The sequence below is a fragment of the Pieris napi genome, chromosome 3, assembly GCF_905475465.1.
Source record: "Pieris napi chromosome 3, ilPieNapi1.2, whole genome shotgun sequence".
Taxonomy (NCBI): Eukaryota; Metazoa; Arthropoda; class Insecta; order Lepidoptera; family Pieridae; genus Pieris; species Pieris napi.
The window spans coordinates 1,980,320-2,005,842 of NC_062236.1; the positions used below are offsets into that span (position 1 = coordinate 1,980,320).

A 25,523-nucleotide genomic window follows, 5' to 3' on the forward strand; every position below is an offset into this window, starting at 1 on the left:
CTTCTGACTACTGACGATATTGAAGTCAATCTATTGAAAGTGTAGTACGACTAGTTGATTTAATATATATTGAGATAGGTATCGAGATATTGGACCGCGATATTTGTTGACCGTCCGACCCTGCATATGAAGCTAAAAAGCTTTGAATGCAAACTGATATTCATTATAATTATTCATATTAATTAACATACATAAATCATTAATCATTAATCAAAAGGATTGCCATAGTGGTTACTTCAAAGCATAAGCATATATAGATAGAGAAACTTCAAGAAGAGAAAAATGCAGCGAATTCGTTAGTTTACTTTGTATAAAATTGTACTTGTCTATTCATATTCTGTAGTTTATTATCTACTTTCACAATATATATTAAATAATTGTTAAGTGTATAAGCTACTCCTTTGCACAATCGGGATCAAGGGGTGGCATGCGCAAAGGGACAGATCGATGTTCTGCGCGCGCCACCCCGTGACTAACTACGCAGTTCGCAAACATCTGTGAAACCCGGTTATCGCGTTTAAAATTCGCCAATTCGCGTGTGTTACATCTGGCTGGTTGTAATGCTGGCCCCTCGGCTGTGATGTGCCAAGACCCTGCGTGACCTGCAGGATGGATGACTGTAGCTACTACGAGGAAGGCGACGATCAGGATATGGTATGAGCCTTTTATAGAGTAGACTATTTAGTATGGGACTTGAACCGGTTCATTTAGGCATATTTTCTGCTTTTTTACATTAAAGTACATTCTAAATTAAGGATTTATATTTAGGAATATAATATACAGTTTAAAAGATGTAAAGGCCCCTTTAAAATTCATTTACATCCTAAATGTATGTGTGGTGTTCCACAAGGTTACACATTTTATATTCGCGTCCAAGACTTTTCCTAGTTCACATTTGCTTACGTAAGTGAAAAGTCTGGACCTTTCTATACCTGGAAACTTGTGTAATAATAATTTATATATTTCTAATTTTGATGAGTTGTTTATACGGATGAAAAATGATAAAGATATTGTCTTTATTATTAATAAACATGAAGTATATGTTTAGTATAATTCTATTAACAATCAAGTATACAGTATTTACAATTTTCTTCAAGATCTAATGGTTAATATAAATTGTAAATTTAATAACAATGAAAGTGGAACCTCGTTTTTTAATATTATGAAATCTTTATTGTTTTGGTGAAACACTTACAAATGCAGACATTGGCATTGTGAGGCAGACAATGGTATTGATCAAGGCTTAGCGCCTTAAGTAAGACTTCTTTGAGCGGATAAATTCGTCTACGTAATTTGAATTTCGTGTAGGTTAGGTATCAAGGTATAAGGTATCAAGAGGTATATATATATATAAAAATCAGATCCCCTTTTATAATCTTAATATATATAAATTACGTGTCACGTTGTTTGTCCGCTATGGTCTCCTAAACTACCGAACCGATATCAATCAAATTTGCACACCGTGTGCAGTTTGATCTAACTTTAAAGATAGGATACATCTCAATTTCTACCCGCAATATTATTTTATTGCAAAATATTTGTTTCTTATTTAATAGTCACAATTCTAACAGATGGCGCTGTGTTGTTGAAAGTACCAACGTTTCACATAAGCTACAATTTAATGGCATAACCACCAAAAAAGCATGGTGGTCCCCATGACTGGTGTTCTCCTACCGTTTCCCTTGAATAGTTTTCTACTATGTAATATAACAAAAACCTTAGCCACAGCAACGCTTGGCCGGTCTACTAGTTATTTTATAAATTTAAGTGATTTTTATAAAGACAGCAGTGTTGGCCCTGTGGCTTCAGCGTGCGACTCTTATACCTGAGGTCGTATGTTCTATCCCCGGCTGTGCACCAATGGACTTTCTTTCTATGTGCGCATTTAACATTTGCTCGAACAGTGAAGGAAAACATCGTGAGGAAAACGACATGTCGTAGACCCAAAAAGTCGACGGCGTGTGTCAGGCACTGGAGGCTGATCACCTACTTGCTTATTACATTGAAAAAATTAATATGAAACAGATACAGAAATCTGACGCCAAGACCTAAAGAGGTTGTAGCGCCACTGATTTATTTTAATTTTTATAAAAGTACCAGAAAACCTTTTGTTATCCAGTAATCTTTTCTAAGTAAATTAAACAACAGTATATTATATGTACGTATAATATAGTGCAACTCTCTGACCATAGACACCTGTATACCAGGAGTTGCCTTTGAGGGAGTGGTACGCATTTTCTTGAAGGGCCTTCAAGGTCCTTTAAATTGTTTTCGTTCGGAAATACGTATACTGGTTGTTGCACAGAGGTGTTGCTCTGTTGTAGATTCGGCGAGACATTTAAAGTACATATTTTATATTGAAACTTATACTATGTATTTAGAAGTGTTTAATACGAACTGCCTATTGGGTAGACAATGATGTATGGGATTTTTAGGTGATTATATTAATGATTATGTAGTTGTATTAAGTACATTAGGGTGAAGCAAATTTCCCTGAATGTTCTATACATTTAAACTTTACTTTAGTTTAGAAGATTTACTTACACACTAGGATAACTTTATACATATAATTCTATTCTAGTAGTCGGTATCTAGGTTCTATACAGCAAATAAAAAGCTGGTATATAAATCTTCTGTGCATGTATTCGTAATTAAACTCTTAAACGGCTGGACAGATTTTGATGTTTTTTTTGTGTGTTAAGTCGAGAATGATTTACATTATTAGATTTTTTTTGTATGTAAGAGGTATAGGACAACGTCTGTCGGATTCGCTAGTTTATATACATACAAAGGTCTATTAGTGACAAATCAGATTATGATTTTATTAAAATAAACTTTTATTACTGCGTTATAATTATAGTTTACTCCTTTAAGTGTTTCTTCCTTAATAAAACTTGCAGACAATTAAACATATTAATGAAGTGTAGTGAATTGTAGTAGTCCGGTTTCTTATTTACACCTGGGAACAGCTCGAACTGATGAAGAACTGATTGTTATTTAAACTATGGGAATAAGATTGAGAAAGCTTTAAAACCAACAATGGTAATAATTGATCGAATCGCTCTGGGAATGTAGAAACCTTGCTGGGGAATTAATGCAAATATACCATAATCTTGAATAACGCGTAGGTTATCAAATGTAATACAAGGTTGGACTAAATTTGAACGTAAGTGAAGGAGTTTTTATGCAAATACTACGCGATATGCTAAATGCAATTTAATTTTTATTTATTTTATTTATTAACACTTCGTTGCATTCATTGGAATTAAATATTGAATAAAAATTGAAAATAATTAAATGTAAAGGAGGGCAACTGGCGACCTTATTGCTTCCGAGCGATCTCTTCCAGGCAACTTTTTCATAAAATGTCAATAACTAGGCTCAAACCAAGGTTTTACGTTCGAAGCCTGTGGAAAAACCTGTTTGTTTAAATCTGATAGACCCAAAAATCGATCGCGGATCTCGGATCCGGTGGTGGTCTTCCCTGAGAGATACGACCTCCTAATATTCATAGTTAGAGTGTACTCCTCCCTCAAAGGGCAATGCACCCTCTAAAAATGGGTGTCCATGGGCTGCGAAAACTGTGCTTTGTGCGTGCTGCTGGCTTATTTACACCCCCCCCCCCTATTATATAAAACTAACTTGCCTATCAAGAAAAGAAGATAATGAGGATACTTAGACTTACTTGTCATGCAGTTATTTCTCGGGCAGTTTTCGATCAGCACCAACTTGTGTCTTAAGTCAAAGCTCTGCTACGTGGAGTCTCGGCCTGGAGTCAACTAAACCTAGTCCGATTTCACCCCAAGAAGACATCTTTAAGCGTTTTCCGCTTAAAAACACCCAGCACTTCCCTTTCCGAAGACACTCTTCTTAAAGCCACAGCCAGCATTAGAATAAACTTCTATGTAATGTGTGGCAGAATATGCCAACTTTAGATTGTACCTCCATACCATTCTTGTACTATATTTTTGCAAATAAATTATTATTATTATAGGTAGATACTTTAGTTAAAACAGTGCTATTAGACAATTTTTTTGTGCAAGTCATTTCTTTAAGTTAATTGCCATTTAAATTAAAAGCCCGCATCCAAAGTTAACATGTTCTCAATATATTAGTAACATAATACCTTTGGTTCAAGAAACGTGTCATTTACATACGAGCCACTGACCTATATGCGACAATTGTTCTAGATTCCTTGTATGTTTATCTCTACACAACATACAAACGTAACGAAGTAATTTTTGCAGGAAATGCTGATACCTCTTATCATGTCTATTTCATAATAATAGAGGCATTACTTTAAGCGTTTCATATAGATAAAAAGCCTTGTAAAGTTTCATTTCTACAACAACAATTTTTCATTTCTAAAAAGACATTAAATATTTAATAAATCCCAGCTAGTAAAGTTTCAATTGTCGATATCTGTATTTTTCTTTACTTAATTTTATTGTTTTCCTCCGTCTAAACGTTTGCTGAACTTCCACAAATATTTCAAGATCACAATTAGCGATATATAAAAAAAATTGCATTTAAAAGTCTATTTACCGAGAAAAGCTTTAGGCTATAGAACATGGTGCTACGATTAATGCGGGAATCGCAGCGTGTTCCATATTGCACCTATCCACCGTACTACACACATTACTGTCATTACCGATTTCACACAACAATATGTCACTGAACGGTTTAAAATTACATGTTTCTTGCGATAAGTGTTTTCTAATGTATCTAAAACCTTAATAAGTTCGAAATAATGAAGGAAAGGATAGGAAAGGCTAGAAGGCCCGGATAAAAATGCGAATGTCATTTACATAGTTTGAAGTTTCACTGTTTAGCAATCTGTGATCTGTCAAATCAACTTGACAGATAAGTGTTTGATTATTATGATTAGAGACTAAATGTTCCATTTTAACGGCAAAGTTAATTTTAGTTATATTACGCTGAATATTTACGAAATTAATATATTGTGTCCTCATGTGTTTTGGTATGTCTCAATGGGGTAATTAAATTACGATCGCACCGAGATACTGCGACAAGGTGATTATTATGTATCTTAAAAAAAACATAAGTGATGATGGTGCTTTTACATTTTCTAAGTACATTTTTTACGCAACATTAGCGTTTGTCAAACTCATAAGTCATAGTAGCTACATGCATCTCGTGACTCGAGCTAGAAAGTTAATGTCCTATATCCTGGATGGGGGTAGGGCGTCCATAATCTTCAATTGCTTCCGGTCTTGGGCTTCGAATTTTATCTCGCCCCAAATCTTTCTGACTCTCTTAGCCCCGTCTGCAACTGGTACGCCAGTTATTGAGCTCCCTGGTAACCGCTTTCCTTCTGGTCTCTTCTGAGTTTGTGGCCTATCCAGTTCCTCTTGCGATGTTTAACAAAATGATGATATAGTACCACTTTCAACATCATCTACTCTAGCAATTAGGGAAACTAGCCTTATTTAGTTAGTTAGCTAATTCATATATACGTACAGTGTTTTGCAAAATTATTTCGATATAATTATAATACTTTTCTCAACTGGTTAGTAGGTAACGAGTTTCTTAAGTGTAACATGACACTGCTGAGCTATTACTGCGACCACAAAACCACAGGTATTTTCTATTCATAGATTGTTTGCGTATAAAAAATAGGAATTAAGAACCTTACTTAAATAATGAGTAATTTACAATTGGACGACTGATGCTACAATTCCGTTATATAGAAAAATTAAACACAATTTTAAATTATTTTTACAACAAAAGTATTCTTCAGCATTTGTAGAGGTTAGGTTTTTTTAGATGCTTTAAGTTATTGTGACCTAATAATATTAGTCAGCTTACAGTGCTTGAAGACAAGAAAAAATCATAATAATCATTCTTTTAAATAATATAAATTAATATAATAAAAATAATTCCTTCTATTTTATGGGCGCTAATATCTACGATTTGTATTTTATAGTATTTCATGAGAAAGATAAAAATTGATTAATTATTATTTTTCCTCCTTAAACATTTATACAGTTTGATAATTAAAGCGCTTTGAGGCAACTTTTAACAGAACCTTAGTTTACAAAATATTTATTATTATAAATATATATTATTTTAATATTTTTTATCTTAGTGTTTTATATATTTATTTATTTTACAAAATAAGCTACTATTACAGAATAAACCAATGCGGTAACTATTAACATTTACATAACAAACAATAGATTAAAATACCTACACAAAATTAAGCAGTAATAGATTACAATATTTACAGAAATACTATTTCTTACAGTTACTGATATGAAGTAGACCTTTTATCAGTTCACTAAACGGACAATTAAAATCGCCTGTTAATCTATGCAGTTCATGAATTATTTTTATACATATATTGTGTCCGGTGTCCTTTTCAAGAGATTAGTGTAATTTTATAAAACAATTGAAACAGGTGTAAAGGTACGCAAATCATTATAAATTTCACACAACAGCAATGTAACTCCTGTTAAGTTTTGTTCGTTTTTGTAATTGCATTGTTTTAATGTAAAGTGGGAACAAACCGTGATCCATGTGGTATCCAATTATTTCAGTATAATTATTATTTTCTTATGTAGCCAAGTCCACATTTCAAGGATCGTCATGCTCGCTTAAATGTCATTGCTTGTGGCGGCGTCCATGCGTCGGGTTGTCTCTCTCCCTAAAATATGGCGAGGGGGCCGATGGCTGGCCATGCGTCATACTCGTGAACGGGTGCTACTTGTGGTGACTGGTCGTACTTGAATTCGTGTATGCGGTGATGTTAATTATTTCGACTATGTGTTTGCGTGTTGTTCCCACGAGAATGAAAGTGCGTGCTCCTATTTCACCATGCCTCCTGCTGATAGAGGACAAGTCTTTGTTTTTATTTATGTGATTATTATTAATTACTTAAAATGTCATGTGGAACATGGTGTAATGGTTGCAGCTCCTTACAAACGTTGTGTAAAAAAAAAAACATGGCGATTAAAAAGAGTGGCGGAGAGTTTATTGCCAGTTCTTCTCTTCCGTTCTACGCCCTTGATTTGAGAACTGGCAGTAAATGTAAAATTAGAAGCATTAATATTTATTTCTTTAATGACGAATCACAAGTGTACATTGTGTTACCTACGTGAATAAATGATTTTTGAATTTGAATTTGAATTCGTTAATTATTTTCATACATTGTGTCCTTTTCACGAGATTAGTGTTCGCTGGGCTTAAAATAGTACCTCTGAAACTCCTAAAGTAATCACCAGACACCCTGAGGCCTAGCCACTGGAGCACTGCCGGATTGTTTTCCTTTCTACGTAACAACTTTATCAGATACATGGTAAGCGCAAATTCTCGGCGCACTCTGAATCCGTTATGCCCACAAGACCTATTATGAGTAAATTCGGAATATATCACATGTATTCTTATATTCTAGCGTATATATATATATATAATATACATATATAATTGTACTGTACGTGTATGTCACTGAACTCCTCTGAAACGGCTACACCGATTTGAATGACGTTTGGGTGCAGCCCTCGTTGATTTTAGATTTACAAATCGGCCCGGCAGATTGCGCCGCAGTCGGTACTTTCTTTTAAAATCCTAATCCCTTGAAATATACAGGACAACATCTATCGGGTCCGTATTTTTTTAATGTTCTGTCTCGTTAGACATTTCCACACTAATCTATCAACAACAAATTACACACTGCACTGATGATACAAACAGCATCAATTTATTACAGCTATCTGAGGAAATACCGTTATAGGGCTCGCATGGTTGTCAGTCACAGATGTTAAGTCTGTAGCAACTAGCGACCTAGCGTTTTTTGGTAAAGGCTGTAATTCACTGACGTTTATAAAGTGATTAGATTATTTTTTTGTGAGTGAACTGCGAGTAGTGACGTCGCGTGTGCCCTCCCTTCCCCCTCACTCGCAGCGTGTCTTCCAAAACACGTCTGGACAGCAGGACTCTGCGGTCAATCTGAGAGCAAAGTAATATTCTGCCGTATCTTCAGCAGCCAATTCCTTATAGAGTTGGTAGCTTGCACCATGAATGGGTCTTCTATTAATCCATTTTTGACCCTATACTTTTCTTTGTCTTGCAAGTTCAGCTTCCAAAACTTCTTCGGTTTCAGATAGCACCGCGTTTAATACTTCTTTCAGTACTTCTTCCAATTGCAAGCGCGCTTCGATGTTCGTCCAAACTTGCTGATCGACAACTGAATTAACTTAACAGAGCCACTAAACAATAAATTGACACTGATTGCACTACACACCTGCACTAATCATCCTCAATTACTAATCACTTGCACTCGCATTAATCAAAGTGAATACAGGCATTTAGGTCTGTGTCTTGTAACTTTGATTAGTATTTTTTAACCTGAACTGGACAGTTTGGCTGCAATCCCTCCTGATATTAATGCGGCCTATTGAAGGGCCGATGGGCAGATGCCTATTTTACCGCCGCTTTTAGGTTTCAGTACACAGACATTTCCGCGACTGTAACCTTTCTACTTAGCATAGAAGAAAAATACAGTAATTTTCGGTTGTAGCTAATTATAAAGAAAAGGAATTTTTTAAAGTGACAGCCCTGATTACGAGACCTTGGCACTGACAGGTTTGGAAGTGATAGGTGCAATTTGTTGAAGAAATTACGTGTTAAATATTTCATAACTGTGTTTTACGATTACATGGCATAAATGTATGAGATAAATTACAAACAGGAATGTTGTAATGAACATAATGTGATTGACATATTAATTTGAAATAACTCAATTTATATAACGCGACAAGCGTAAAGTTCAAACAAGAGTTTCAAGTTGGTCCAGGTAGCAAAAACAATCTGCTAATATGCTAAAGCATTCTTTTTCAATCTTTGTTTTGCCATTAGTATTTCTAAAATTCATATGTAGCAATGTGTAGAAGAAACTTAAATGATAGGATGTAGGAACAAATTACTATAAAATTGTAAATTTAATTTAATTTAACAGTAAATTTTAAAAATCTAAATAATTTTAATAAATTTTAGAATCCCCTAACAATCAAATTGGCCTCCTGTGGAGCCCAAGTAGGAAAACAGTGCGCTAAAGTTATATATTACGCTGTCTAAACCAAAAAAGGATTTATTGTGAAGTGCTTTTAAGAAGTTACAAGTCGATAATTATTACAAACATTACGTCAAACATATCGTATAACAAAGCTAAATAAAGATGTCGTACAAAGTCTTAAACGTAATTGACAAATCATGTCTTTTAAATATAGTCGTATAGCCTTTTCCAGTTCGAAGGGCCACAACAGACATTATCACATGCCGAGAGCAATTCAATTGAGCTTGTTAGTGGTATGTCCAACTTACATCCGCTGTACCGTTAGGGCATGGGAATTGGCCGTTGTTACGTAGAAATAACTATTGAGATGAAGACTTCAACAGCCATTGTTTCTCTTATTCTGTCATGTCTACATGTTTCTTATTAACAGTTTAAACGACGCCGACGTGTTATGCAAGATTAATAGAACCATGGAATAGATTAAAGAGTTTAAAGGCTTTATAATATTGTCTATAGATAATAGATTTATTAACTCACAATTTCATCTGCATCACCTTGGTCTTCCACTGTCCACGAGCATAAGAACAAGCGAAGTGTGTTATGGACTCCCGGTCTTCCCTGTGAGATACGACCTCCAACTGTTTAAAAAATACTCCATCAAAGGCCGGCAACGCACCCACTAAAATGGGGTCCATGGGCTGGCATGACTGCACTATTTGGTCGTCTCGTAGGCTCGTTTCCCCCACTATCCAATTAAAAAACAAATGCAAAGTCGGACTTCTCCCAGTGTCGATTCTGTGAATGAAGAACTAAAAAGTTAATAAATTCTTACACGCTTGCGGTGCCTACGCATCATCTTATTACTCTATTCTGATAGAACATTACAAAAACTATCTCTCTGCAATCAGCAGCTCATGTGTGACCGTCCTGGTCAGCAAGGAAGCATCTGGAGCGAACAATCTGTTTCCACCGGTTGCTGCCCAGCGCCTCTCTTATGACAGTGTATAGTTTTGAGGACGATGAGTCTTTCACTTGATCGGTCCACCTGGTTGGTGAACGGCTACGTGATCTTTTGCCTTCTGTGTTTACCAACCACGATCTCCAAGTTCTCATCGCCGATATAAGATACAGTTCGCTGTCGACTTATGGTAGACAGGCGAGTCCGTAGACGAAAACTATTCTTAATAGATAGAAAGATATAAAAAAAGGGTGCGTGTACTTATGTACGCGCGTAAGAAGTTATACTTCTCTGGCATTATTAAAAATAGTTTTTGATTGCATGCAAATAATTAATTACAACTAAAAAATCAAAGACTGGAAAAGGAGTCATTATAGTCAACAAAGTTCTGTTTACATTTGAAAAATTTAATAAATAAATTATTTATTATTATTCTCTTACATTAAGTGTCCAATGCCGTAGCATCTTCCGTGGGCAACATTCTGTTAATTTTGTGTCACGGTGCGCGCGGATTGTAAAATTTCACTCTCATAAATTTTTTATAACGCGCCTAAAGAAGTATAACTTCAAAAATTTGAAAAGTTTTTATTAAATGCTCTCTTACGACTTCTTAGTATAAAATATCGCAATTAAAAACTTCCGGTAATTCTAGACTTTTAACGGAAGTTAATAAAGCTTGTAGAAAGTAACAGTAGCAATTAAGACATGCATATTTGATACGGCTCATATGAATAGAGAAATTACGGATTATTGCGAAGATACGTTTTTATAGAGGTCTAATTTCGAAATAAATATCCTATGCGACTAAGGGATGCTGCATTAGTATTTTTTTTATTGATATAGGCTTTCCAACGCTGGTCACACTGATACATTGGTAAAAAACCACAACATACAATTTCTAATGTGACAAACATGACCTACACGAAGAGATAATGGTGAAATAAAGTTTAGTCCAGTAGTTTTATTCGTTTATGCGTTCAACTATTACTGATGTATTTTCGAACCCATTCGACTTAGAGTCCTTCAAGAAGAGAGGCTTTCCTTTCCAGTCCTTCAATTCTTAAAAGGCAATGTACTCGCGAGCCCTCTGGCAATGTAAGTGTCAGATGCCCGTTTTCCCCTCTTTACAAAAAAATATGGAAAGAGGCCACACAAATTGACTTATCGGTAAAAATGGTCAGTTGGTGGCCACGTAACCCACGTAACGATGTTCTTTATTTAGATATTTTGATAATCCTTACCTTCAAGAACATGCCAGCGAAGAGTGTATCATTTGTATTCATAAATTGTCTTCATTTGTTAAATATCGTTTCTTTAATATTTAAATAAAAGTAGTATATAATATGTACTAACTATATCAATAGTTTCAATTGGTAATAGGAGCGTTTCTTTAAACTGATAAGTCTTTGATATATAATCCTACCTACAAACTATATGTACAAAAAAAAGCCTCAATAGACTACGGTCTCCTGTCTGCAAAACTCGTTTTAAGTAACTTCTCTTTAGTTGTTACCGCATGAGGTAAAACTATTAAGAAACTCGTTCGCGTCTAGACTGGAGACACAGAGAGAAAACAATCATATTCACAAAACAGTTTTATTTTATTTTCATTTGTCTCTTTCTGTCAAATTGAATTTACGCCGTTAAGAAAAGAGAAATATTAAAAAGAGGATATTCCTAGTGTTTTGTTTATTTGAAAAAAGAAGTTTTATATTTCCTTATGGTATGGAGACGGCTGTCGCTGACTTGCTATTTTATACAGTAGCCAGGTCGCCTCCATTATTAGCACTCTTCGCCATTGTTTAATAAATAAAAAATAATCATTTCTAATGTGTTGTTGTAGGCTTTTAGATTATTTAAAATAAATCAGTGGCGCTACAACTTTTTCAGGTTTCTGAATCTTTTTCATGATCATTTGTCAATCTAACAGGCAAGTAGGTTGTCGACTATTTGGGCCTAAGCTGATTTCCCCACGATGTTTTCACCGTTCTATGTTAAATAGCACATAGAAATAAATTACACTGTCGGGGATCGACCTAAGGGATGAGAGTCGCACGCTGCAGCCACTAGGCCTACACTGCTCTCGATCATATCGTTAGCTATTTATAAAATGATTGATGGATCCTTATAATGTATTTGAAATAATTTAATTGAAATTTTTTTAGACTTCTAATGAAAATAAGACATGGGTGATATAGATCATACGTTCCTGTGTCTATTAAATATAATATTAATAAATTAATTTAATTTAATCGCACGCTCAAGCCTTTAGCCAAACACTGCTCTTTTTTTAGTCAGGCCTGAAGATTGAGAACTGTGCGATTTTTAATCAATTGCAACAAACACATCGCCTTTACTTAGGTATATAATTATTTAGATTACTAGCAGACCCGACAAACGTTGTCCTGTCTTAACTATGAATATTGATTTCAAATTGGTATAATGAATTAAAAAATATTTCAGAAACAAAATGTTTATTATTCTAATGCTTTATGTTATACAACATTCTTTGTTTGTTTTTCTGGCTCGCATATTATTATATTATCAATATAATAACTCCGATCGCAGCATTTATTTTGAACGATATTCATTTTTCTTACATCCTCTTTGACGATATTTACAGCACGCATTCTGTCAATGTTGTGTTATGTCAAACGCCATAAGGTTACATCAAAAAGTTCGAATTGTATGGTGGTTAAGTATTCTTGAATTTTCTAATTTTCCGCGCAATTTTTTTCTTTTATAAGAACCTTCTGCTGACAATTACAAACACAACAAAAAAAAAATCAGACAAATCGGTCGAGCCGTTTTCATGTCATGTCGTGACAACGGAAAACGGGTTTCATTTTTATATATATAGATTTACTATTGATTATTTAAAACCTTCATTACATAAACCTCATCTAATATATAAAATTCTCGTGTCACAATGTTCGTTCTCATACTCCTCATACAAACTTTAGATTTTTTATGATACTGTTTACAAAAATACATACAACCCCTAATTTTCACCCCTTACGATCAACTTCTATTTTTTATTATTGTAGATATGTAGTTATTTTTTTTGAACTAAAAAATGTTTCCTAGAAATAATATACATCGCAAAACAAACGTTTGCCAGGTCAGCAGATATAAAAAGCGTATAACTTTATTTACTTCCTCATTTATTTCCTTTCTCTGTGTCAGAAATTTGTAAACAAATGAATCATTTGTCTCCAAATCAAAACATTGTATCGGCACGCACAATGGACTCAATCTATCGAATAAATTGTACAGAACTTTTTCTCTATTGTATTGTAATGCTACTTAGATAACAGATCTCCATTGAGGTAATAATTGTTTGATAGACGTAATATTTATTGGGTAAGAGGAAAATTACTAAATGTATGTTTTCGACGTTTGGGGAATTAAAAAAAAAATTTGACTTTTAATTCGTTTTTTCTGTGTTTTAAATGTTATATCTTCAGGGTTGACTGAAAAAATACCAGTAGTGGCTAATCGTATGTTTGTGCGTTCGAATCACCGTAGAAGCAAGTTCTCATTGCGCATATAGAAAGACAATTCTGATCCTGCGGTGAAGGCAAACATCGTGAGGAAACACCGGCATGTATCGAACCCAAAAATCGATCATATTTGTCAGACACAGAAGGCTGTTCACCTAATCTTCTATATAAAAATAAGTCGGGTTTTCCTTCCTGACGCTATAACTCCAGAACGCACGAACCGATTTCCACGGTTATGCATTCGTTGGAAAGGGCTCGGGCTCCGTGAGGATATATTACTTATATTACTTTATAGCAAAGAAAATTCAGGAAAAATTTCAACAGAAAAGCGGGATCACCAAACGAAATGTTACATAAAACGAAGCCATGTAGTGGCGAAACGGTGTTCGCCGAGTTTGCTAGTTGTTTATAAAAATAATGTGAATGCATTTCTGAGGCACTGGATTATTATACCATAGTAAGCTACGAAACAGTATTTTAGTCTTAAAGAGTTTAAATCCTTTAGTTCGCAAAATGCAAGCTTTCTCAATTTAAATTACGTGCCTGGCAAACGGCTTCGTAAATTCTATAAAAAACAAATAATGTTCTCAGAGGTTTTAGTGTAAATTAATTATTTATGGAAATACAACGTTAACAGTTAAGTTCATCCACCTCACTTCCGGTTATGTTTAGCTTTAGAATACAAAATGATTGTACATATAACATAATACAACTCTTGTATGAAATTAAAAAGTATCGCTAGTGGGCCAGTTTTTGTGTCACAGGACATAATCCTAATCCAAAATTAATTCCAATTTCTGCTATTAATAAAATCGTATCTAGACTATTATATTAAGAATGTGGGGGGGGGGGGGGGGATATATTTTTCCTGTATATATTTAGTATAAAAAAGATTATATGATTTTAGGCTAAGATTCAGAGATATACGTACTAATTGCACTTTGCAGACATCATCACCAGCCTCTTTTGTCTATTTCTAGACGTACGCCTCCATTTTCCTCCAGTACACCCTAAACTATGTGCGCAAACGTAATATTATCGAAATCCTAAGACTTTTGACAGATGTTAGTGTTAGTTCACTCTAAAGCTTGTCATTTGACCTTGAACATTGCCGGTCTCACCGTTCGTATATCAACTACACTACACTTTCAAAACATAGTCTTCGCATAGCAGGTTATTTAAAATCCTATTGTGATACTGTCATTATCATTGAATCGTTCGTTCGTGTTTCCATTCTGACATTTCGAATTATTCCATAGAGATTTGAATCACAGATTATAATAAGTAATAACCTTTACACAATCACGCCTCCGTCTATTATCTCTGAACGAACGCGTATGGGTGGCATGATTGACACCACAGGTTGACACATAGAAAAACAAATTTGGTCACTACGAGCGTTACATGTTATGATGACATAAATCTAAAATTTTGGGTTGCCAGTAAAATATCGCTTGTCAGCAATAAAGCCGTCCGTTGCAACCCTTATAATTTTTACGTTATTTGCTTTTGTTTAAATATAACGAAATGTAAATAAAATAAATCTTCAATTTTGCTTGAAATTTGGCTTTGTTAATCGTAATCAATATTAATCTGTTTTGCGGGATCTAATCAAATACGATCTAATTACGCATGCGGTGTGAATTCATACAAAAAATACATATATACATATAAACAAAAAATATAGTTCCTATTGCGGACCAACATATCGTCAATAAAGTAAAAAGTTCTTTTGTATGGAACTGTCTCGCTCCTAATGAATTTGTTTACAATATATGCTACTTCCGGTTTTGAACCAGAACTCTCAAAGCAAGCTTATCGAATGTAATTGATGAAACAAAACAAAAATGTTATGGAATTTACTATTAACTTTGTTATGGAAGAGGCTTCCCAATGGCCAATTCTTATATATTATAATTTTTATAATAAACTAGCTGTTCCCTACCACGCTTCGCTGTGGCAAATTATGATTGAATGGTTGAGAAATGAGAAACAAAACAAAGAAAACATTTCATATAAGTTTAATTTTGCAATACTTGTGGAAGAAAAAATAAAAAAAACTAACAAAAAATAGATAAAAACAATCATTGATGCGGATTATATATCATGCTAAAATTTCAGCTCGATCGGTGCAGAACTTTTTGAGTTTTTGAAGCGTACACAAACCAACATAACATTTATATATATATATATATATATATAGATAAAAACATTTTTTAACCTATTAACATCTGAAACATTCAAAAAGCTCAAAGGAAGAGGTTTACAACGCATAGTTGTATTACAATAATATAAAAAGAAGTTTTAACAATCTTGTTTATAGCGTCTTTTGTCCATTCTGTTAGTCATATTTCGTACATTCTACATAGTATTCGTTCTAAACATTCACAATTCCCAGCACTGAATAACGTAACAATACAAACCATTTAAATTTAAGTAAATACCTATGTTTATATTCCTTCCCCGTTCTCAGGTGAATGTACCATTACTGGCAGTACTTTCGCACGGCTCAAGCCTATTGTGAATTTCAATGTAATTTATTATAAACTACGATGTTATGAAAGAGTTTTTTGTGGCAACGTTCGCTGTTTGTTATTATCAAGAGTTTTGAGAGCAGTGTTGGCCTGACAGCGTGCGACTCTCATCCCTGACGTCGGTAGGTTTGATTCCTGGCTGTGCACCATAGACTACATTTCTATGTGCGCATTTAACATTCGCTCGAACGGTAAAGGAAAACGTCGTTAGGAAAGCCGCTTATTTAAACCCAAACCTACTTGCCTATTAGATTGACTAAACAGAAGTGTGAGGCCCAGACCTAACTAAACGTTGTAGCGAAATTGCTTTATTTTTATTCATTTAAATATTTGATGACATAACCCGGGAGCATATGTTCAAAGGCTTGAAACAGAAGACGTCATTAATAGTTAGTAGGCCGCACACAGATCGAGGTGCCAAATATGTCAAGCATGAGAGGCTATTGTCAATGTGCCATATCTGACGGAGACTTCCGAGGGGTATTTTTAAATAATACGTAGGGGACGAAGACCGTGTTAGTCTGGAGGTTATGTTATTCTCAACTCTGTCGCTGTATTTTTCTTTCTATATGCGCAATGAATAGTGTTAATATCTCGTACAATAAATAGTGATCAGGCTGGCCTGATGACGTATGGCTCACCTGATGTGATCGAGATAATTTCCGCTAGTTCCCCTGTTCTTAGAATAGTGTGGAGTGGGTATCGAATGGAAACCAATGTAAAAAAAATATTGCTTACAACTTGAGGTTTTGGTTTATTATTATTAATGAATTAATAATAACGTTAATTAATCAGTAAAGCTTTTTATAAATTTGACGTTTATTTTAATGATAATCTTAATCCCCTAATCTTTGGGATTGATTAGCTCCAAACAATTTGTATAACTCAAAACTTGGCGATTAAAAAGAGTGGCGGAGAGTTCTTGCCATTTCTTGCACGCTCTACGCCCTTGACTTACAAACTGGTAGTAAATGTCAATTTAGAATCGATTTAAAACTTTTTCTGTTGACGTTCCTAAGTGTTACCATTGTTAATTTTGTGTTATGGTCACCTATATGAATAGTTATTTTGTGTTTGAGAGACTTATATAATTACTGTAAATTATTCCGTAAAACACGCGTAGAAAATGGATTACTAAATTCGCTTAAATTTGATCTTAGATTATAATAACTTTTCGAAACGAAACAATTTTACAAAAGGTCAGTTCTCGAATACTATAATTAAGTTCGGCATTAATACAAAGGAATCCATGGGAAAATATGCGATCATATTATTAGCTATTAATAAAATTATTGATGAATCCTTATAATGTATTTGAACCAATTTAATTGACATTAGACTTTTAATGAAAATGAGAAATGGGTGGTATAGCTCATACGTTCCTGTTTCTATTATATTAATGAATTTTAGAGAGGTTGGTTTAATGCCTAGAGCAATAAAATTTAAGGGCCCTTCAGTTAGAGAAAACCAGGCAAGCCTTACGCAAGATACGACGAATTTATAAAAATATCAGTAACAACTGGCTTCTGGTTGCCTAAATATGGCACATTGGAGGCTTCACCTCGTAAGAGAGTTCTATACCAAAAATATTTTTATTTATTTGCTTAGGTATTTTCATTTATTTGCCCCCGCGAACTTAATAAGATTTTAGCTGCTTTATATACCAAGACATGAAAAATTTTGCTACCCCATAGAGACTGTTCGCTTCTCCGTGTTCTCTTTTTTTAGGTTTGTCCTTGCAATTGCACTTCATAAAAATCAGAGTTCAAAGAATAAGTAAAACTACGTCTTCGTGTTTTGCGCTCAGCGGCATATTTTGCGATTCATTTTTATTTATATAGATAAGGAGGCAGTGTACTAGATTTTGTTGTTATTCTACGGATAATATCGCGATCAACGGGTCAATAATAAACCATTCTTGGTCCTCTTTTCTTTGTGACTCTAGTTGAGTTAGGGAATCAACTCACTGACGTAATACTAAGATTACGTTGACAATCTCTAGGCGGAACTTAGACAGGAACAACTAAATAAGGAAGTAACATGCGCCACATATTAATAGATGCAAGTATTTTCTAAGTAATATATGATTCATATGTTTATAGTTTTTATCTACACAATAATACCTACACCGATAATCCTACAATAAAAACAATACTATATAATATACGTAGTTAATAATATCATCAACTGCTGTGAACTTAGCCAGTGTACAAACAAATAGGTTTAACTCGATAGAAATAGTAGGTATATATTATATGTATAGCTCGCGTGAGTTAGTACTTCAATTTGTGAAGTGTCCGCGCGGTACATCCAAAAGTTGAGACTTCCCCCTCTGGTTCTTGCTTGGAACCCGTAGACCCAGTCGCTTCATTATATCCAGTATTAGTAGTATTAATTACACACATTCCAAATCGTTTAAATGTATGTTATGAGTTATCCTATATATCTTTTTGAATAATTGATAACAAAATATACGCGGGATTAATAATCATATTTTATTTAGAACATACACAAATTTAATTTAATATAACGAATTTTTTTATTTACACTTTGATACATATACAAGAACATACATAAAATAAGGTTACATAGAACTCGTGATCAGCCCTGCGATCCTGTAACTCACTTGTCGAACTGACACAGCGGTGTTTGCATCGGCGGTCGCTCTCAAATCAGTCGTGAAGCAGTCATTTTGTGATTTGGCATTCTAATAAACAATAAACTACAACCTCCCACCTTTTCAGAATATGAGTTGTGTGAGTTCGAAAAGTGAATTACAGAATCGCAGGGCAGAAATGTTCTCATACAAGTGTTCTATTACATTAAGTCCTTTTTGATTAACATGTCTTATTGCTAATACTTGTTTGTGATTTTTACCATTATCGCCCACAATAATTTCAATACGCACTCGCGCCCTCTGGCAAGTGTCCATGGGGGTATCACTTACCATCAGGTGAGCCTCCTGCCCGTTTACTATAAAAAAATGCATTTATTCACGTAGTTTCAAGTGATTTATAGAATATATTTAATAGATACCTGACCTAATCTTAACTAGAACTAAAAGTAGATCGTGCATGTCCAACGTCACTTCCAATCCATCACATTTTTAATCCTGTTAGTTAAACGAGCGTAGTTAAGAAGATTAAAATAACTTTACCTATGACATAATAGCTTTGACATCAATAAAATTTAATGTTAATCTGTTAAGTTCATTAACATAGGGACCTTGGTATACGTTAAAGTAATCTCTAAATATATAAAATTCTCGTGTCACTATGTTCGTTCCCTTACTCCTCCGAAACGGCTCGACCGATTCTTATGAAATTACTTATATGAATTATACATATTCAGTATGTCTGAGAATCGGCTACTATCTATATTTCAAACCCCTAAGTGATACCGATAAATGTCCACCCCAAAACAAAAAAATATTTTTTGGCAATTTTTTTGTTTTTATATTTTTATGATGCGGCATACAAAAATACATCCAGCCCTTAATTTTCACGACTCTACGATCAACCCCTATTTTTAATTATAATAGATAGTGATTTTTATTGAACTAAAAAAATGTTTCCTAGAAATAGTATACATGGCAAAACAATCGTTTTCCGGGTCAGCTAGTATTTTATAAAATACATACATGACAATTATGGTATACATGGTATGGTATATGGGACTAGTGCTAGACAGGCTACTTCTAATTAATTTGCGATATTTGTTTTAAATAAGTGTTGTTTGATGATTTGCTGTTTTAAAAGAGTACCGAGAGTTTTTTACGCCGGCTTTTTCTCTCGGCCTACACCCTCTGTCTTCTTTGCCGATGAGTAGGGATGCCTTCAAATTTAATGACGTGGAATAAGTGATACATGTATCTTATGTTCCATAATAAACATATTTTATTTTTATTTTACATAAATGATACGAAAAATTAAAAGTTAAAATAATTAAAATTCAATAAAAATATTAGACTTCCTATTTTAGATTTTCCTAGTTTTGTTTATTGTGCGTTTAGTCTTAAATGTAAACCAAATTAAGTTTTACAATAATCACAAGTACAACTTAAGAGTCTTATTTCTCTCACAATTATACCTACTACATACATACTAAAAACATGATTTTTTTATCCTGTGATCTATTTGTATCAGACTTATAGAAATAAATTCCGATCTGTTCGGCATTTGACCCACTTGATAAATATCTTGAATAATAATATTTTTTTTTCTTCAGGGTCACTCCGAGTCGAAAGGGGCTAAGAAGCGAGACAAGAGTGTGAGCAATGGCAACAAACAGACCAGAGGAGTTGCCACTTCCTTTGGCTTTAGGCGACGTCCGGCTAGCACATCAAGAGCTGATGATAACGCTAGAAAGAAGAAGTCACATGATAGAAATGGGAATGGAGGTATGTTTCTAGTTGGACTAGCCTCTTCAAGCTTATACTTTAAAAAATACATTACAAAACACGAAAACTCCGTATTACTATTAAAGAGAAACTTTCATAAAAGATTTTATAAATACTATAGTTGAGCTCGTTTAAAGGCCGGCAACGCACACGCTAGCTCTCTGGCATTGAGAGTGTCCATCGGTTGTATCACTTAACATCAGGTGAGCCTCCTGCCCTTTTGCTCTATAAAGAAAAAGGTCGCAAAAATAAACTTGATGCTGAAAGATAACACAGACGAAATCTTATTGTTTCGAGTTTTTAACCTCAATTATAAAGGTCATTTAATAAGTTTATGCTATTTTGAAAAGGCAAAAAATATAACCCCCAAACCTACCCTTGAACACACATGCTAGAGTTCCGGTTACGACAGGTGTATGTCACCCCTTTGTATAGCTTCCATATCAAACACCATTTCAAGAATTAATGTGTTATTTTGAAGGTTATTTTCTTTAGACGATTCGATTTACCGACCGTGTAAAGAAGCTTAGGTTTAAAATAGAAAATATTGTATTATATTCAATGGGATTATTATAACACCACTTACAAAACAGGCTTCTACGCAAGAACATATTTTTAGCTTACTCACCTACGTGAATGTTACTCAATAATTCAATAAAAAAAATTAAATTAGGTAGAAAGCTTGCTACACAACCTGATTTCGTCATCCTTCCAAACTATGGTCGTATAGAAGCACGCTGGAGTTTCACTCCTTCGTTACTGACATCCCCAACCGTGGTGATACCTGGATTGGCGTTCCTTGTGAAAACAGCAAAAGAGTGGAACTCCTTGCCCCCTAATTATTTCTTAACTAGCTGACCCGGCTAACTTCGTTCCGCCTAACAGTCTAATAATACCGTGTTAACTTTAGTTAAACTTAATTTAGGATTTCATTAAGGTTACACATTAATACAACTTTTTTTGCAAATACAGAAATGTTTTATTGCTTACCATTGTGAAAGAAGAATGCCACGGCTGGCCGGTACCGCCGCAAACGCTACGTCCCGCAATTATTAAATCTGTAATATCTTCGAAAATATTCATTTAAATCATATGCTAAGGTATTTAATTGGATAAAGATCAATGCTGTGTTGGTTATAATCGCTTCGAAAATTAACCATTATTTGTTGTTAAAAGTAAATGACCAAAAAATATTATTGTGGGATATCCATAAGAGGTAGACATATACCATCGCGGAGTTTTCTATAGACCTTTTCAATGTGTAAAATACTTAGTACATTATTTTGATAAATCTCGTAGCCTGCGTTTGCAATGTATGCGGAAAAAATTTAGTTATTTACGACATCGCATTAGAAACCTCAAAAATAACAGTATTTCTCCACTATTTAATGCATGTTATTATACCTTCCTCTTCAATCACTCTATCTATTAAAAAAAACCGCATCAAAATCCGTTGCGTAGATTTAAGCATACATAGGGATATAGGGACAGAGAAATCGACTTTGTTTTATACTATGTAGTGATGAGACATAGATATCTCCTCGACAGCCAGTCCAGTTCTGTATGTTTTAAATAAAGAATTTCTATAAGGTCTCTTTGATAGGCAACCGATACAACAACCGCCACCGAACTTAACCCACGGCTGAACCTTTTTTAGTATGAAAATTTAGTTTGTTTTACTCTTCAATAATTAATTAACATTTCAAAGGTACAATTCGTGACAGTAATACAAATTTTACTCTTAATTTTGTCTTGCCAGTTTTCAGCACTCGAGCGACACACAGCCACAGTTCCTTGTTCCAGTGCTTTTCACTCGACCCGCTAGTAAATAATGTATTGCATTCACGATTATATTATTTAATAAGCTTTAAACATTGTCTAGGTTCTACAGAAGAGCTACGAGCCGAAGAAGTCCTGTCCGGTCGTTCGACGCCCCTCGCTCGGCCGCGGAAGGAGGCAGCGGGGCAACCACTCAGAACTAATCGGTAATGTATTAATCACAATAATGCACAACATTACATTAATGACCAACTAAAATATCATTTTGTTCTTGTATAGTATATCATATATGGAATATGTATTTTTTCACACTTCCTTATCTAATTTAATACATTTTTTTCTCACAGCGGTTGCCTGGAAGAGATCGCTCGAAAGCGATAAGGCCGCCAGTTGCCCTCTTTTTCATTTAATTATGTTCAATTTTTATATTGTAATGCAATGAAGTGTTAATGAATAAAAATAAATAAATAAGTTAGCCAGTTTTTTTGTGCTTTAAAATTAAAACCGTTATCGTTTATAAAACTTTTTAAACATGCAATTCTTTCTTTACCTTGGTTTAATAATAGTAAAAACTTATTCGTGACAGAAATATGGTTGTGACAAAATTCGCTAGTCAAAAGCCCCCCACCCCCACACGCTAGGGAGTCCCTGCTTTGTAGGTATAACTATGTATTACTATTTATAGATACCAATTATTCCGCGGTATATGGTGCAGTTTTAGTGTTTAAGATATTATGTATGTGTGAATGTATGAGTATGAGAATGGATGCGTATGTTTTTGAGAGTGTAGTAGTAAGTTGTTATATGCGTGCGCTGCGTCTGTGTTAGTTTTTGGAACCTGAGAGTCGTGCCGAAATATATATATAAATCGTTTTTGTTTGACATTTCAAAGTGTAGTCTAATAATATCCGAATGAATCAATAGCTTGAAAAGTTCATGGCCATTTAAAGGTTGTATAAACGTACTATTCTTATTTTATTGAGGTTCTATTAATTCCTAAAGCAACTGGCGTTTGCAATTATTTCTAACCTACATTTTAACCTCATCAGAAGATTCAAGCTTACTCAGGGTCTTTGATAGTATTGATAAAGTATGTAAAGATAAAGAAAAGAGTTTTTTAAGGGATTGAAACTATGTATCAACTATATATACCTAAACTTAGATAGATTAGCTTAGATAATAGCCTTTTAATTCAGATACTTTCGCATTTAAACACGTTTCTATTTCAGTCTTCGTATAGGTATCTGTGTGCCCTTTTTTGGCAAAGTACTCCTCCAAATCCCGCTATTTCTCTCTGCACTGTGCCACTCTCTGTTATATACCACCCGCTGTTTCTTGACGGATTTAGTAAACCATTAGTAGTAAAAAAAAACTTTTTTGTACACCATTAATTGCAAATAAATCTTGATTTTAAATAGACATCTGCACCGTTATGAAAGCTAGATTGAATAAAGAAGACCGCTTTTATTTACGATTGAACAACAGGTGTTGCACGATAAATATACAAGTATCTATTATTGTCGGATCGGATATAGTGGAGAAGCGCAATCCGGCCTTCCGATATTTTTCTCATGACTCATTCCGGTATCCGACGCCGGACCGGAGCAGTGGAGAAAGGGCCTTACCCTGTAACTTCCGATAGCGATACCGACGTTTTTCAGTTCAATGTAGTCTGTAGACCCTTAATATCCGAAGCGCTGACGCAACCTTGGAATCGCGCGGCACAAAAACTGTTAAACGCTGTCGGTATTGGAAGGTACAGGGTAAAGATGCTGAACATTTAAATTCTACTAGTGGCCCGTCACGGCCTTTGAAATGTTTTGAAGTAATACTTCTTTTGGCGCGTTAGGGAAAAATGATGAGAGTAAATTTTTACAATGCGAGCGCACATTGTCACAAAAAACCGACACCCAGAAGTTAGCAATAGTCAACATTTTAGTTTTTTCTATTGTTAGTGTCTCCAAACAACACACTGCAAACTCTTAACTCTTAGTGTTCTACGAACGTAGAATAAATTTTTTATCTTGTTCCGCCAAATACATAACACTCCGCACATTCCGCCTGTACATAAGTACACACCCGTTTTTTTTAAATTTATATTGGCTATAATGAAGCATTCTAAAGTATAAAGAATTTTTGGAATTTTTGAGTTTATCATTGCATATTACTTCTACAGTTCAATTAACTATAGATATTCTTAGGGATTATATTTGTTTCAAACAAGTTGTTTTGTTTTTTGGCTTTTAATTTGCCTCCAAATATAATAAACCCGGCGTCGGAATTAGACTATGACATTACGAAATCATTTTAATAAAGTTTGCATAATTGGCACGGAAAATGAAATGCTGTATGGCGAATTTCGTTTTAACAAAACAATCTGTAACATCCGAAAGTGATAGCGATTGTAATTGAATCGTTTCTGAATGTTCAACGAAGACGGGTTCGAATTGTCGACGACCAATACCTTTCCGAGCGGCTAGATCCCATGGCATTGCGTAAAGATGTGGGATAACTCTGCATCTTCTACCGTATTTACCATGGAGAATGTTCAGAGGAGTTGTTCAAATACCTACAGCTGAGTTTTATCATCGAATGTTAAGGCAGAATACAAAATACCATCCGTATCACCACGCCGTCTGCTGCTCCACAAACGTTTTTTAAGGCAGCCGCGCAACACCACTTTGTGGAACCAGCTGCCTACTGAAGTATTTCCGAACCAATTCGACTTTGGGTCCTACAAGATCGTATCAATTTTTAAAAGGGAACGCACTCACGAGCCATCTGGCATTGAGAGCGGCGGTATTACTTAACATCAGGTGAGCCTGCTATCCATTCCTATCCATATATCCTTAGCTTGGGATCGCGCGGTAATAATTCTCAACAGTTGTTTCAATTGGGAGATACAGAGTACCAACGCTGATTTGAACAGTAAAATAATATTTTCTATGGTGAAAGTTATACAGAACTTCCTATTTTGCAATGTAATTTATATGCGCAAAAGAAAGTGAGAATTATAGATAAAAATGAAATCAAGTCTCCGATATCATTAATTTCCGCTAAAGTAAAACAACAATTTCGCAAATAGTTACATAATTTTTATAACAAGTTTTATGTTTGTATGGGGTCAACGGTATTATTATTCTATTCTTGAATTGTGAGAGGAATAATTACAATTTATTAATCCAATCTTATTGACATTTAACAAAAATAGACCAACCAACCCAAGATGTGAATAAAAAACCAATATCATCTCTATATCGCGTACGCCGGCGAAACTATTGACAATAATCCCCCCATACCGCGTTATAGGCAGTGG

At 34.5% G+C, this 25,523-nt stretch overlaps 1 protein-coding gene across 12 annotated transcripts in view; it reads left to right on the top strand.

Annotated features, from left to right (window-relative positions):
- The window catches only part of LOC125063606, a 115,569-nt gene that overhangs the window by 38,732 nt on the left and 51,314 nt on the right, over window positions 1-25,523 (top strand). For 11 of the 12 annotated variants that reach the window (XM_047670129.1, XM_047670130.1, XM_047670131.1 and 8 more), the window contains 2 exons: window positions 20,257-20,428; window positions 22,311-22,413. In XM_047670129.1, the coding sequence (XP_047526085.1) occupies window positions 20,257-20,428; window positions 22,311-22,413 (275 nt within the window). Of the gene's footprint in view, window positions 1-473; window positions 655-20,256; window positions 20,429-22,310; window positions 22,414-25,523 lie in introns of those variants that run through there. The other variant, XM_047670128.1, reaches the window with a different exon arrangement.